We start from the raw sequence: 16,996 nt of genomic DNA, 5'->3' as shown, positions 1-16,996 counted from the left end.
AATTCCTCTAAGGCATTTCGGTATTCTTTACAACTTAGGGGAGAAATAGGTTGAAAAATGTTAAACATTAAGTCCTACTTTAAAAATAAATCATATGCTTTAGAATAAGTTTTGCATCATGGAAGCACATTTTAAGTGCACACAATTAAATACATTTTGGTTAACTAACAAAAGCAATTAAGTAGAAGCTTTACAAGGAAGGTCAACATCTTCACAGAGAATAGAAAATACAACCCACCAACTCACCAAGCAGTATCAATATCTTCAGCAAAGATTTAAAAAGCCTGTGTACTGACACTTAGATCAAATGACTTCAGGGGTTGAACAGGTTAATTTAAAGTCTGGAGGTAGAAAATATGACCCACCAACTCACCAAGCAGTATTAATATCCTCAACAAAGATTTTAAAAGCCTATGTACTGACACTTAGATCAAATGACTTCGGGGGTTGAACCGGTTAACTTTAAAGTCTGAATCCTCAGGGTTTAGTATAATAGAGAATAAAAAAAACTTCAGAGTGCTTTTCTACTTAAAGGTATTAAACTTTAAGGAAAAAATTTATTTTTAATGTTCTATTAACCAAAAATAATCTGAGTCTTGGACCAGCAGTCTGGGAGCCCTGTTTTAGATAAATCTAATGTCATGGAACAAGAGAGGCATGTTAGGATATATTATTTTTCCAAGACATTGAAAGAAAATGACCTCAACTAGAATATTTGCTTCCTGATAGTACAAAAAAATATTTTTTGATTTGGTTGACTTTCCTACCTTTCTTATCTATTATCAATAAAGTAAGAAGCAAATACTGTCTTCATAAAGGCCAAAAGGTAAAGATAAAGAATTCATCATATGGAATCTTATAAAGGAAAAAAATTCGTCATTATACAAACAGTAAACTCTAAACTCCATAAAGGTAGAGGCACATAAGTCTATTTCTTTCACTCCTGCATATCCAATACCTAGTATATCATTCTGTAGGCATTTAAATATTTGTTTAATAAATGGACTTCTTAGAACCACTACCCAAAAAGTTTGACATCTTCCAATGGAAAAAAAAATTTAATTAAATATCCTAGATTCTATTTAAAATAAGTTCAACCACTTCCAAGATACTCTCAGGATTCAAAAGCTTTGCTCTTTTAACCATACTATATAAATATTTTTAAAGCAGGATACCTCTTTAAGACATATGATAATGCTGTAAATTAAAAAGTCAGAAATGTCTGTGAGGTAAGCCATAAGAACAGCTTACAATAGGATTCCCTTATCCAGTTTCACTTTCCATGGTTTGTTACTTAAGGTCAAGTACAGTCTTAAAATATTAAGATATTTTCAAAGAGAAGGAGAGATTACATTCACATAACTTTTATTATAATGTATTGTTAAAATTGTTCTATTTTATTATTATTGCTGTTAATCTCTCATTGTGCCTAATTTATAAGTTAAACTTTATCATAGGTATGTATGTATAAGAAAAAAACATAGTATATATAGGGTTCATTACTATTCATGCATTCAGGCATCGACTGGGGGTCTTAGAACACATCCCCCATGGATAAGAGGGCACTACTGTACTCTAAGTAGGAACACTTTACCTCATGTGTGTGTGAAGCAGGAAGGAAGTGAGTGAAGAATATAAGAAAAGATATTCAGATGATATAAGGCAGGATGTTCCAAGTATTATATCAATAAGTAAACTGAAGGAAGGGATCAAGGGATACATATTATAACAAAATGGTTAGAAAATTCAAGAATCAGTAAATAACTTGCCCACTCAATTTAGTTATTTGGGTAAAGGAAAGGTTTTCAGGTACAAAGAGAATAGGCTATCATGACTAAAGATATATTTTTGCTTATAATTAATCATTTTGCTTTATTCTATGCAAAAGATCCCCAAAATAAGGTCTATAGACATACATAAGATACACAGATATAATCACAGGTGAAAAAAGTCCCATGAATACCTGAGAGCAAAAGCAATGATGGAACTGGGTTCCTTCTCACAGACAGCAATAGGCACTCGTTCATGTTCATACATTAAGTAGTGTTTATCTGGATCACTGTTCAAATTTTTTGAATACATAAGTAAATAAGAATAAACTTTGCAGAAAATCACATGTAAAAACCATTAACACATCACAAGTAAATTGATCTCAAAACAATTCTGAGTTAAATAAATACTGTACAATAAATATAATTAAGAAAGCCGAAATGTACGCAGATTCTGATAACGTGAATCAAATAGGCAACAAAAAGATATTTAGAGAAAGTTGTTGAAGGCAATTAGAAAATTATCAAAATCAGGTTTCAAATCGGAGGATTCTGAAACAGTCACTTCAAAGAAAAGTTTCCATACTGCCAAGACTTAGGTCATATTAATCTCAAAAAGAATTTACAATGAACAGTGGAAGTCTAAGATATTTTGTTCTATTATAAGCTTGAGAGAAGTCTTCTAGAAATTGTGGAGAAGACATACTACTAGTCCAACAATAAATAGCACAACACAGCCACTCTACTATTATCACATGGAAACTCAATTTTGCTCACCTGACTTTCACTCTATCTGCCCCAGGCACTGTTAGGCACCATCACTGATTTTATTAATATTTAGGTGCTATTTTCCAACCACCTAATGTGCCAGGGATGTAACATGGAGAAAAACTATTATTAAGCACTTTACATGTGTGAGATGTTAACAGTTACAGTGGTGAAAAAAATAGGCACCATAGAGTTTATAGTTTAGTGGGGGTAAAGAAACAAATAATCCTACAAATAAACATAATCACTGTCATAAGTGCTATGGGGAAATTATTATGGAATGAACATTTGCGTTCCTCCTCCCCAAATTCATATGTTGAAAAACTAACCCCCAATGTGATGGCATAAAGAGGTGGGTACTTTGGAAGATAATTTAGGTCATGAGCGTAGAGTCCTCATGAATGGAATTCGTGACCTTACATTCGTGACCTGAGAGAACTCTCTCACCCTCTTTCCACCATGTGAGGATACAAAGAGAGGACAGCAATCTACAATCCCAAAGAGGGCCCTCACCAGAACCCAACCATGCTGACACCCTAATCTCAGACTTCTAGCCTCCAGAACTGTGAGAAATAAATTTCCGTTGTTCATAAGCCACCCAGTCTATGGTAATTCATTACAGCAGCCTAAACTAAGACAGGAATCATGAGAGCATATAACAAAAACAATTAATCTGGCTGGGAGAGGGGTTGGGGAAGGTCCTCATAATGTTTGCCTGAGAAAGAATAGGACTTAATGATTAAGAAAGAAGGTAAGAGTACGAAGGATCATAGCCCATTCAAGAAACTAAGATATTCGGGTCTGAAGTAGAGAAAATAGGGACCTTTTACATAATACTATCACGCGACATATCACATACTGTACTGAGTCTCTACTTGTCTCTTCTCCAAGATTATGAGCTCCTAAGAGCAGTGATTTTTTTTCCTTATGAATCTTATTCTACATCATAGGGCACCAGAGTAGGCACTAAACAAAAGTTTAAATATTGACTGAATAAATACATAAGTCAGTTAAGGAAAAACAGAAGTTCTAACTAATGTTCACCTTTTGGATATACTTGTACCACCACAACAAGAGCAGAATTTGATGGCCACACAGGTCAACCAGTGGAAGAAAAACAAACTCGCACAGCCAATCTATATTCTTTCTCAGTCTGAGTGAGCCCAGCACAAAAAGATCACATAAAAACTATGATGGGTCACTATAATTCACCATCACTGCTAGAACAATGCCATGTCTCAGTAAATTATTAGGCCAGTAATACCATCCTCATATACAACCAGCAATGCTTTTATTATTATGAGATAACTGATGTAGCAGTATATCTTCAAAAAAAAAGGTAGATATATTGTTTTCAGAACCAGTAATATTGAGAATTAAACAATATTAGGTAATGCTTTCTTTATCCATTCATCTACTATATAATGATTACATGTTCTACAAATTACATTGTATCAAAAGACATCTCTTTTATTATGAAATGAAATCTAGGATTGAGAAATACATATATACCAATAAACATTATCTAAATATGTAGAGAATAAGTCTAGAGACTTTTTTAAATTAAGGAAAAATAAAACCACCCAATAGCTACTGGCTTTAATAATACTTACAAAGGAAATGGAATAGGATTATAGCTATTTCCTGGAAGCAAATTTGCAAAGATGGCTTTCATGGTTGACTTTTCTTTCACCTGACTATCTGTGGATCCCAGCAAATGTCCATCAAACACATCTAAAATGAAAAATAGTCTACTTATATATTAATATTCAGAGAAAATAAAGAGTAAAAAGTATTGACTTTATTTCTTTTCCTTTTTAGAATACAGACATATGCACACTATAATTACCAATTATGGTTTAAAATTTCTGATCTAGTAAAAAGAGTCCTATAGGATGAAACAGGAAGCAACTGTGAAGCATACACAGCACTGACTCCAAGGGATTTTTTTTTTAAACATCATTCTAACTTTTTTTAAAAACATTTTTAAACATTTTTTTAATGTCTCTGAAATTGAGATCATCCCACAATCAACCATTACAGCAGCCAGACAACAGCCATGATGGGATTACTGCTTAAGCATGAACTTAGTCACAGCTGTTCGTGTTGTCACTTCAACTCAGTTTTGTGCCCTGTGGCTATTACACCTGAATTTAATTGAAATTTTAAAGTTAATTTCAAAGTTTATACTATAAGTAGTTACTGCTTAAATAGAAAGCAAGGAAAGGGAGGAGCAAGACATAAATTTGCAGTTATGAAGCAAATATTTGTTGTTGAAGAAACTGCTGCAATTTTCTTACTTTCTTACAAAGCTACAACCATATGCTTTATGAAACTTCAGAGAATAAGATCCCCAGAAGGTAGATGAAGCTAAATGACATTTTGTTACCGAAATATTTACATACCAAGTAGTACAACTAAAGGAAGAAATCATATGATAAAAAGTTGTATCTAAAGAAGCATTTTCAATAAGTATAAAGTAGAAAAATTCTAAGGCATTAGAAAGCATTATGTCAAAGAATTAGCAGTGTTTTTCTTCCTTGGAAACACATATAATGCAAAGATACATCTTTCAGTCTTAGATTCAGTGAAGTACAGTAAAAGTGAGTTAAACTGTACCTTCGGAACTGCTGGCTGTATCTGGCTCAGGGGGCCCTCCCACTGACTGCTCAGACAGGACTTCAGGTGGAGTAGGCAACTGGAGATGGGTAGAACCAGTGGAGCTCTGGCTGGACAGGGTAGTTAAGAAGCGATCCTCTAAAGAAAAACACAATCCTAAATGAGTCATTTACCAATATTACATCCATTTATTTCTACCTAATTTTTTTTAAATGTCAATTCATATTTCCACTTTCTAAAACACAGAATTTTAACTTTTCAAAAATCATCTAGGTCATGTAGCTCATGTCATAGAAACAGACACAAAAATCCAGAAAGGTCATATATGACTTGACCTCAGTCAAATCCTGGTGGCAGTACTGCAACAGTCAATCAAGTCTGACTCCTATCCAACTCTTCCCACTATACCACAATGCCTACCTAAATATTAGTTCACTCAGTTTAACAGAGAATGAAATTAGGATACTGCGGGGAAAACTACGTGCTTATTCTAGGGGAGAAAGAAACCATTAAATCATAAGAGAAAAATACCAAGAATTATGAGTTGAGCTCTTGTTCTATAAAGATAGTCTACAAAAATTTCCCCACAAAGCTTCTATGATGACACCAACTTATTCAATGAATACTATGAAAGACACCTTAAGTCTAGAAAAGATTTTAGTGACATTAAAAATATAAATTAAACTTTATAAGATTTTTACAGTGAAACCTGGGGGTTGACTTGGGACAAGCAAAATAGAAATCCAATTTCCTTTTTCTATTTCTCCTTCCTCTAATAACATCACCCTTTGTATTTCATGTATTTCTATAACCTGATTTTATCTTCATGCAATATACCATATGATAATCTTAAACTGATAGGGTTACAAATGCTCTACAGGAAGGTAAATCTATGAACAATTGCACCAGAAAAAAATGCTCAAAGTTGGCAGTTAAAAATAACTTGTACACTAAGAAATTTCTTTGAATCCAGTGGCAAGTGATCACTAGACTTGAGAACCAACCTTTTTCTCCATTTTGAAGTCCTGGGGAAATATTCCGCGGAGATGCATCCATTGCACTTATCTACAGAGAAGTAAATACTTCATTCTTAAGGAAAACATTAAAATAACATTTAAAACTTTTTTAGCCTGGTGAATCTTAAACTTTTTGGTCTCAGGACTTGTTTATACTCTTAAAAATTACTAAGGATCCCCTTAAATTAAAATAAGTTTTTGTTTCCCTTATTAGAAATCAAAACTGAGAAAGTTTTAAAATATGCATCCTAGTCATTTAAAAATAAGTCCATTACATATAAACATAAGTAACATATTTATTAAATAAAAACATACTTATGTTCCAAAATGAGGAAAAAATGGGTGAAAAAGTGATATTGCTTTACATTTTGACAAATATCTTTAATATGTAGTTAAATAGAAGACAGCTAGATTTATATCTGGCTTCTGCATTTAATCTGTTGGGTTATATTGTTATGACAAAAGTACATCAAGAAAATTGGCTTCACACAGATATGCAGTTGAAAAAGAGAAAATTTGTGGAGCCTGTGAAAGGGTCTTGGACTCTCAGGAGTCCTTGAGCCACACTTGAGAATAGTGTTCTAAATAGTAGCTCACTTCTTAGCATTAAAGCATCTGGAAGTACTCAGGATTATTCATTAAGCTCAGTAATCGTATATTATCTAATCAATCTTCTCAATTCCTATTATCTATATATAAGAATATATTTAGAATGATTATAAGGCTTATGTCCAATTTCATTACAAAGTCATTTCTTAGGTCTTCGATTATAAGTCACTATATCAGAGACACCTCCCATTTTATTTCAGGCTAGGATATAAAAGTAATCCAGGTCCTATTTCCTTGAAACCTCATAATTTCAAAATGCAAAACCCTACTTGTTATTATTAATAAAGTATGTATTAAACTACCACTTCTAAGTGTTATAAATAGAACTAACTATATATCCTATCAATGAAGGACCAAAGACAAAACAACATTTTATTACCTTGCTTTCCTCTCCTTGTCTCAGTCTTCCAGGACTTGGAGGAACCGAAGGTCGCTTTCTACCCTTTTCCTGCTGGAAAAGGTCCTGTAACCTATGGCCAAAGGCAAAGAAGCAGCAGCAACAGAAGAAGAAAAATATATGGTTTTGTTTCCAGCACCTTGAATAATGTTTATAAATTTTCTCTTTCCAATCTTGAAAACATAATAAATTTTCCTATTTAGATTACAATACACTTTAAAGTTGTATATAAATAAGACTAAGTATCTTAGTCTGTATTTAATCAACTAACCAAGAGCTCTTGCTGATATGACTATAAAACAATAGAAAATTATTACAAAGAAAAATATTTCTCAAAATATTTAAATAAAGGTTTAACATAAACATGTCAATATATTTGAAATTCCTGGCTCAAATACCAATAGTTATTCATGGCATACTAACTCAGTTAAATACGATTCAATGGAGCACACATTTGAAAAATCATTGTTTCAAATTATATTGGAAAAAAAGGGTGTTCTCGTCTTTGGTTTTACATCTTCATAAACTATCTAAAGATTTGCACATATGATTTAAAGGATAAAGGGAAGGGAGGGTGATAGAAAACAAAAGCTTCTATAACTTGAGAGTAAAATGAACATTCATAATCAATAAAAACTTTTAAATTTAAAAATATCATGGCAGAGCAATGTGGCAATAATATTAAAAGGAAACCAGACTGCAAAATCATACCTGTTATTCCAAGCTTGTAGCACTTCACAGAGACTTTGTTTCTTGGCAATGAGTGACTCAAAGACTGACTGTAGTTGCTGAGGGGTATCTACAGAGGAAGACATGAGCCTTGCTTGCATCTTCTCAATCCAGTTCTTGAACTCGCCTTCTTCCATCTACAAGGAACAGAAACGATTTCATAAACTGAGGCATTATATACACACCCCCACCAAAAGAAACTTCTAATAAGTTAATAGTTACCTTTTAAATTATCTATCAAAGAAATGAATTACCTCTTTTTGTGCAAAAATATCTTCCATTTTTTCCTCTCTTGTTTTGCTAAATGTATCAGTTTTCAAAGATGCGAGTCTTTCATCAACAGCAAGATATACTTGTGAAACCCTAATAGAAGATGGAATCAAATTTTCTATCTCACATAAATAGAAAAAAAGGTGTTACATACAAAACTATAACTGAAATATGTTTTATCTAATTAAGAATCACATGTAATTTTGCAGAGCAAAAAATACCTGAAAGGTCATACTTTAAAAAAATATGTATTTTTTTTTTTGAGATAAGTTCTTGATCTGTCGCCTTGGGTTGAGTGCAGTGGCGTCCTCATAGCTCACTGCAACCTCAAATTCCTGGGTTCAAGCAATCCTGCCTCAGCCTCCTGAGTAGCTGGGACTACAGACGTGCACCACCACGCCCAGACACGGTCTCCCTCATGTTCAGGATGGTCTTGAACTCCTGGCCTCAAACGATCCTCCAACCTCAGCCTCCCAAAATGCTAGGATTACAGGCATGAGCCACTGCACTCAGCCTACTTTATAATCTTTACAGTTGTTTGTTCTATGTGAGTTTGACCTCTTTTTTAATACTTTTCCGTATCATCTGCATTTTCACTTTTTTACACCAAGCACACATAAGTTATTTACATTTGCAAAGCAAGTTAAATGAACCTGATACTTTAAAATAGCTGTACATTACAGATAGTACTAAACAAAAAAGGATAATTAAAGAAACTAGAACTTACTTTTGAAAGAAGTCCTTCAGATCCTGAAGAAGGGACACTTTTAATGGGGCCTGACGTTTAATGAATATTTTGGGGAGTGGAACACATACTTCAAGAAGCCGAATGGGAGAATAACTGAGAGAAGAAAAAATACAAGGAAACAGTAGAAAAATAAAAAATGTTCTAATATCTTAAGTAGAGCTGTATCATGACGGCCAACTAAATCCTTTAAGGCATAAGAGAAAATAATGTTTCTGCAAAATGGCATTTTAAAACAATCATAAAGATACTGAAGATAACTTTCAACAAATATCCTCCTCATTTTGGAAAGGTTTTATTTTGTTTTTTCACTGCATTGTGGTGCCATCATTTATCCCTTGAGGCTATCCTCATCTGCTATGAAAACAGAAATGACTTTGATATAAACCTTCCCTATGAATGAGGAAAGGAACTCTGTCCTAAGATTAGATGTAGGTATTCATTACCTTCCCAGCTCCTGAGGTTACTTCGTGAGTCTTTATTTCCTTTCCACCTGAAAATTTATATTGACTAGTAAATGCTACATCCCACCTAGACTATAGATTCATGATTAAAGCTCTTGCTTAAAAAACGAAATAAACTCTAATTAGCAAATATTTCCTGAGGGTTTATTATGTGACAGACACTGTTTTAGGTGCTAAGGATATAGCACAAAACAAAGGCCAAAATTCCTGTCCTCATAATTCAGAAATAACAAAATTTTGGTAACAAACAAAACAAATATTCAAAACATGTATCAGATGGTACATACTTTTAAAAAAATAAATTAAGAAAGAGAAGCAGGGAGTGCTTGGGGTGAGAGGGTACCAGGGCAGACGAAATTTGAACCAATACTTGCAGAATTAAGGAAAGAGCAGGCAGGTATCTCAGGAATGAGCAGTTCAGAGAGGGAAGAACAAAGCACAAGGCTCTCAGGCAGGAACCCACCGGACATACATAGCTGAGGCCTGGCTAGGAGGCCAGCAGGGCTGCAGTGGGGTAAGTGAGGGGAGAGATTAGAGTGGTCCTGGGCAGCCAGAGCAGGTAGGGGATTACAGGCCAGTAAATGGACTCTGGCTTTCACTCAGAGTGAACACACACCCTTGGGAGTGTTTAGAACAGAGGAGCGACATGAACTGATTTTCCTCTAACAGGACTGCTCTGACTGCTTTGTTGAGAGCAGGCTGCAGGGACAAGGCCAAAGGGAGACTGGCAGAGGCTACTGCAATAACCTAGGTGAAAGATAACAGAGGCTCAGCCCGAAGTAGTAGCGGTAAAGGTGGTGAAGTGTTTAGACACTGGATATATTTTGAAGGCAGAACCTGAAGGCTTTCCCAAATTATTTAATATCACGATGGTAACTATCCATTCTTTGAACATGGAATTTTAGCTCTATCAGAAATATTTGATTATCCTCATGCTAGTCAATGTCTTAGGAAATATTCTGACAGACTTTCGGATGCCACAACAACGGTTAAGAGTGAAGCCAGTCGTAGAAGATTACCTAGGGTTCAAATCTTCGTTTATTAGCTCTATAAGTGAGCATAATAATAATACCTATTTCTTAGGAGTAAATAATACTGAAAGCTCTTAGCAGAGTCTAGCCCTCTATATTTGGAAGGGTAGAGATGGATGACACCTACAAATTAATCCGATCTAGTAACAATGAAAATGTTACTATAACTTCAAGGGACTATGTGATCGGGTACAAGGTTCCTTGGACTTCTTACCTGAAAGATGCCACCATCTGGTTATAGGAGAAATACTGGTGATAATCATGATGGATGGAGTGACCACATGGCTCAGCATTGGCTCTACGAGTGTACTGGTGCCCATAAAATCTAAGTTCAAGGTATTTTGCAAATGACATAGACCAGGACTCATTGGAAAGAGCAACAACCGGTGTTACCTAGAATTCAGCAAAAATAGTTTATTTAATCACACCCTTAGCATCCTCATTAAAAAATTATATATTTTATCTTCTAATATAAACCAAATACATTCTGACTGCAGAAAACCAGGAAAAAAAGGAAAATTCAAAGATGTGTGTGCAAATGTGAACCTGAAAGAGCCAATCCTTCGAGACAGATCTGGAGTGGCTAACTGGCTCTAAATTTAAAGTAGAGCCAAGCAACCATTTGCTAAGTAGAGGTCACACACTGTACACTGAGTTCTCCAAAAACCCCTCCCTTTTTAACTTTCAGACTCTTCCGAACCAACAACCAGAACTCCCACGCCTTGACCAATCAGAACTAAGAAAGTTTCAATCTTTCATTTGCATAAATGGATCTAAATAGGAACCTAGGCAGGAACTTTTGCTATAAAACCTGAACCCAGGGGATCACTTGAGCCCAGGAGTTTGTTGGAGGCTGCAGTGAACTATGATCATGCCACTGCACTCAACCTGATAGACCAGCCTGGGAAACACAGCAAGACCTCCTCTCTTTTAAGAAACAAAAACAAACCAAAAAACCCCAGAAGCCTCTCTTTGCTCTCTGGAACACAACGCATCTTCAGTTTACATTGAAGGCTATGTCTCCCCGGTTTGCAAACTGTTCACTAGAATAAAGTCTTTTTTCTCCAAATTCCTTTTCAGAAAACTTTTGTTCATAGGTGGGTGGAGTTGGGAATGGTGAGGGAGAGCAGCATCACCAATAATCCCACCACCAACATCAATAAAATAGTATATGTTTTATTTTCTTTCTATATATGAATACATATATATTAAATATATAGCCACATAGCGAGTGTATTTATAAATAGAAACTTTTTCCTATAATTAGCTTCATAAACTTCTCTTTTTTTACTTAGCAATATATCATGAATATTTTCCCCCATAAAATAATCTTGTACAACTTTTGAAATAACTACAGAGTATCTTATTATATAGACATATATTTAACCAATTTTTACCAACATACATTTAAGACATTACTAGTTTTTCCTTATTAGGATGATGCTCTGAGGAACACCCTTATATATTACAGACATATTTACAAATGTCTGTAATTATTTCCTTGGAATAAATTAATAAAGGTGGGAATTGTTAGGTCAAAGGGCACGAACATTTATACTGTCCTTTGATACTTTTTGCCACAGTGTCTTCCAAAACAGGTACACTGGTTTACACCATCTCCAACAATATTTGAGAATACCAATTTCCCCTCACTCTTACCAATCCTAGGAATTAGGGTTGAAATCTTTTAAATGTGATTTTCTTAAAAAATTCTTTTAAAAAGGCATTCTACTGGTTTCATTTATACTTCTTTGACTATAATGAGTAAAATTTATTTGCACATTTACTGGCTATTCGCATTAAATTGCTTTGTCATATCCTTTGCCCGTTTTTCTATTATAATGGAATATAGAAATGTAATATTAAGTGCATTTATGTTTGATCACATATGGTGTAACTTCTCCTGACACTATAAGTTTTTCATTTTAGTATAACAAAACTATTCACCTTTTCCTTTCTAGCATAACCCTGAAAGCAGACATTTTGTTTTAAAATAAAGTGCATCTACTGAAGCATGCAAAACATAAAGATCAAATTTGAGTTATTCATTTAGTGGAATGGTTAACCTACCAAGTTCACATATTCTACAACAAAACATTACCAGCTATCTAACAGGAAACTAAAGGCCTATAAGAACAAGTATGAAAGTAAGACTGATAATTGCTAAAAATAGTTTCATGTCTGTATGTTTGCTGATACAGGAGGAAGTTTGATTTTGCCTTTCTCTACCACTGATTAATGTAAGTCACACTATTTCTTATTTTATCTGTGATTCCCATATGCACCTTCCAAAAGCACACTCCAAAATAAGCCAATTAAGGTAACAATTAAGTTAAATTTGGTACACTCACCACAAACAATTTGGATAAAATTTATACATAAAAAACATTATGTTGGCATCAAATATTTGTTCTAGAGTTAGAAAAGTAAAGAAAGGCATGCAGAAGAAATAAGACACATGCCCTTTTCTCAAGAACATACATGAAAACCAGTACAAATCAGTTTCAACATGGTCTCATCTGTATCTCTTAAGATAGAAACATTGATATAGGCTCCAATTTATCATACAAATATCCTTATATACTGCAGTTATTGCTTTATAAGTCCATCTCCTCCCTTAGAGGACAGAAGTCATTTCTTAATCTTTTTCCACTCCTAAGGCCTAGCATAGTACTTGGCACACAGATGGTATCAAATAAGTGTTTGCTGAATAAATAAACAAACATAATTGAGAATTGTCAAGATACAATCTCCAAATATTCTACTGGACAAGGCACTTGTATTTTTCTTTAATGACTGACATATTCCCAAGATGAGATCTTCAAAAAACAAATATTAGATTGAACATACAGCGAGGGAAGGTAAAATAAAAAGAGCCCAATGACAAATAACAAATCTAAAATAATATAGACCACTCTCCCACCAAAAGAACTATACAAATAAATGACACATAAAGTATTATAGTAACAGAGAACATTACCTGTTTGCAGATTCTGCACCAGGAGTATGTGAGAATTGTATGTTGATATCCAGGTACTGGAGAATCTAATTCCTTCAGAATTATCTGCACACAGCCTTGGCCATGGACAAAGCGCCGAATGTGATGCACCATAGGGGTATCACAGAACATGCTAGGACACTGATAAGAAGGCCTTTGACAAACAAGAGAGTCCTTCTCACATTAAGCATGAAACAGAGAAGCCATATACAATGAGCACTGGCTAATCAGAACCACTGTCGAGAAAGTGCAGCATCCTCTTTAGAGTAACAATGACTGCTAAACAATCTCTACAGAGACTCATGCTGCTCTGAGACTGCAATTGAACATCCTGTTTTCAACTATAGCATCATGACTTGCATTCTTTAAGCACCTATATGCCAACAGTTTTAAAACATTTCGTTTTACCCATTAAAAGCCTGACATTTCTGGGGATTGTTATTTCCTATAAAGGGGATTGATAAAGATTAAATTACATGTGTTTTGTCATGTAAGTGGTGAGTGGTGGCACTAGGAATTAAAGTGACGCCTAGCTAATTTCAACATTTCCTTTGCCTTTCACATGAATCACCATAAAAACAGATATGCTAAAAATGTCTGAGCGATCACAGGGTAATCAGATGAACAAAGATATGAGGAATGTACTGGATAAGATGTCCCAGTATGAATATGAAATAGATTGCTTCTTTGTACGGTATACTCTGATATGTGCTATGAAAGCAAGGACGGACTCACACAACAATATTTGACATCCAACTCATGTTTATGTTTCAGGTTGAAAGTCTTGGCATCAAAAATGCACAATGGAACATATAAGGAAATTTGCTCTTACCTGAAACAGTATCTCTCTAAAAATATTCCTAATGTAAGATCATTCTTTCCATAAAATTCCATTGTTACTATCCTAAAAGAAGAGATCACCGCTTAGAAACATAAGAATTACCACACATGAAAGACATTTCATGAGACCACAAATTCTGATTACCCTGTTAAATGTATAGTATTTATAATGAAGTATTAAAGCAGGTAATATTCTCTGTTGCTATAAAACAGGTTTTATCTCACCTGGTAAAACAGGTTTAGACTATCCACACTATAGCATCTTTTTCACTCCAGTACATTAGTATCTTATGAAACTATTTAATGAGGATACATAAAATTATAGTATTAATTGAGTGAAACTAGTTAAGAAGAAGTAAAAGTTTCCTTTACAAAGGCTTAATCCCTGTCAACATAAAGTGGGATTCCTGCTCTCTAGTCCCCACCTTTACTGAGCATGGAGAACAGCAGCTCATAGACTTGCTAAGGCACCAATTCTTAACTTTGTATCTAACTTATAAATGCCCACAAATAAGAAACTTTGGCCACATACCTGTCAACTTATTCAAGCCTCGACCTAAGGAGTCCGTACACTCCCAGAGAAAATTCCTAATAGGCACCTCCAGCCCAAGTCCTCCTGCTGGAGCTATACCACTACCGAAAGAATCCTTGCTCTCACTGCTGGAAATAAGTGTTTCACGTGTCCAAAATCAAAACATGGAACACATTTTGTCAGGGAAATAGTGCTCCAAAATAAGCAGTTATGTTCCATTCTATTTTTTAAGCTAAAAGCAAAGTATGTAATATAAGACTATGTATGTCTCTGCAAGGCTTTTTCACTATCATTTGAAAAAAATAATTTAAAACATTATAAAATGAGTTTCATTTCTATCAATCCACTTAGAATTAAGTTTTAGAATAAAACCCATTAATAAGGCAAAAAGGTTGACTGCTTTTATAAAAATGATACATGAAGGAAAACCTCCCTAAATTGTATGTGTTATCATCAAAATGCTTTTACTAGATTTTGTGTGTCAGCTTTCTTGGATTTCTATGTACAGGCTGAGCATCCCTAATATGAAAATCTGAAACGTCAAACACTCCAAAATCCAAAACTTTGAGCACCAACATGACGTCACAAGTAAAAATTCCACACCTGACATCTTTGCTTTCTGATGGTTCAATATACACAAACTTTGTTTCATGCACAAATTAAAAATCTTGTACAAAATTACCTTCGGCCTGTGTGTATATGCTATATATGAAACATAAATGAATTTCATGCTTGGATTTGCATCCTATCCCCAAGATATGTCATTATATATATGTAATGATTCCAAAATCTGAAAAAATCCAAAATCCAAAATCTGAAACACTTCTGGTCCCAAGCATTTGGGATAATACTCAACCTATACAAATTTCTCTTCTATCCCTCACATTTTTTTTCACTGTTGAGGTACTCTCATTAATTTCTACCCATGAACGAACATATATTTCCATATTTACTTCACAAGTTTAAAAGTTCTATCAATTCATATATACCAGCAGTGTGCCATGTACCTAAAAACAGGTCCTAATGGCTGTATTTTTTTTTTAAGTTGCTGGAATTCTGTTCATAAATGCAATAGTGTAGGGAGAGAAGAATCCTACCAAGGACTGACACAGGCACTGGGCGCATTGCTGGACTGGGCAGAAGAGCTGCTGAAGAGCACGCACAGTCTCTGGTGGTTAACGGGATTCAGACAATCCACCTGAGAGAGAAGGATCAGATGAGTGACTGCAAGTTGGAAAACATTCCAACCTCAGTGAATGCTTCTAACACCAAACACATTCCACTCTATTTGGAAAGCCTACAACCATCACTGTAGGAGTACTGGTGAAGATTTAAAACTACTATTACAAGAAACTAAATATAAGAAAGAAGGGCAGTTGGTTTTTGAAGGAAGACAACTCAAAAAGTTTAAGTGAAACTTAAAAATAAAAAAAGATGTCTAAATAGCTTGTTTTCTTAACTTAAATACTCTTAGTTTTACAAAACTGTATTAAATTATTTTGGAGGAAAAAGTTAACTAAATATATCCATATGAAACAGTCTGAATGGATGGCTGAATATAACATTAATCTGAGACACCCAGAGATCTAAATTCTAAGGTATGTATTTAATCTGGGCCTTCAGACTCCAGTATTGTTGATGAAATAAAAGATCAAAATATTTTTTAAATAAATAAAACTATCCGTGCTTTATGACTGCTTTTGATCATTACAAAGGTAACACCTGCTCTCTGTTAAAATTCAATAGTACAGAGGTACATGCAGAAGCTCACAAAATACATAAAGCCTGTCCTCTTTTGATTCCATCCTACTTCCTGAGCTGAGTAGTTTGACAGTATTGTTTCAAAATATCCATTCTAAAGTCAGATGCAGTGGCACACACCTACAGTCTCAGCTACCTGGGAGGCTGAGACAGGAGGGTTGCTTGAGCCCAGGAGTTAAGAGCCAGCCTGGGCAGCATAGAGAGACCCTGTTTCTAAATAAATAAATAAACAAACAAATCCATTCTTTTTGCTAGCTCTTACACATACACATACGTACACCCCCCTAGGTAAGTACACACAGGGGATTTTGTTTTTATAAAAATGGGATGATGCCATATATATGAAAACACAACTTGCTTTTTAACACTTAAAAATATATCATGGAGGCCGGGCGCAGTGGGTCATGCCTGTAATCCTAGCACTCTGGGAGGCCGAGGCGGGCAGATT

General features: G+C 34.6%; 1 protein-coding gene across 1 annotated transcript in view; it reads right to left on the bottom strand.

Annotated features, from left to right (window-relative positions):
- PIKFYVE (phosphoinositide kinase, FYVE finger containing) overlaps positions 1 to 16,996 on the bottom strand; it is a 76,285-nt gene that overhangs the window by 10,489 nt on the left and 48,800 nt on the right. Inside the window, exons 20-32 of the mRNA XM_012661209.1 lie at positions 15,885 to 15,985; positions 14,248 to 14,319; positions 13,398 to 13,569; positions 10,632 to 10,810; positions 8,905 to 9,018; positions 8,162 to 8,270; positions 7,890 to 8,044; positions 7,161 to 7,251; positions 6,161 to 6,221; positions 5,157 to 5,294; positions 4,151 to 4,271; positions 1,964 to 2,059; positions 1 to 33 (exon numbers count right to left, since the gene is read on the bottom strand). Coding sequence (XP_012516663.1) covers positions 1 to 33; positions 1,964 to 2,059; positions 4,151 to 4,271; positions 5,157 to 5,294; positions 6,161 to 6,221; positions 7,161 to 7,251; positions 7,890 to 8,044; positions 8,162 to 8,270; positions 8,905 to 9,018; positions 10,632 to 10,810; positions 13,398 to 13,569; positions 14,248 to 14,319; positions 15,885 to 15,985 — 1,442 coding nt within the window. The remainder of the gene's footprint in view (positions 34 to 1,963; positions 2,060 to 4,150; positions 4,272 to 5,156; positions 5,295 to 6,160; positions 6,222 to 7,160; positions 7,252 to 7,889; positions 8,045 to 8,161; positions 8,271 to 8,904; positions 9,019 to 10,631; positions 10,811 to 13,397; positions 13,570 to 14,247; positions 14,320 to 15,884; positions 15,986 to 16,996) is intronic.

The sequence above is a fragment of the Propithecus coquereli genome, unplaced genomic scaffold (genome assembly GCF_000956105.1).
Source record: "Propithecus coquereli isolate 6110/MARCELLA unplaced genomic scaffold, Pcoq_1.0 Scaffold70, whole genome shotgun sequence".
Classification (NCBI taxonomy): Eukaryota; Metazoa; Chordata; class Mammalia; order Primates; family Indriidae; genus Propithecus; species Propithecus coquereli.
The sequence above is the reverse complement of the archived record's forward strand: the minus strand, read 5'-3'. Positions and strand labels throughout refer to the sequence as shown.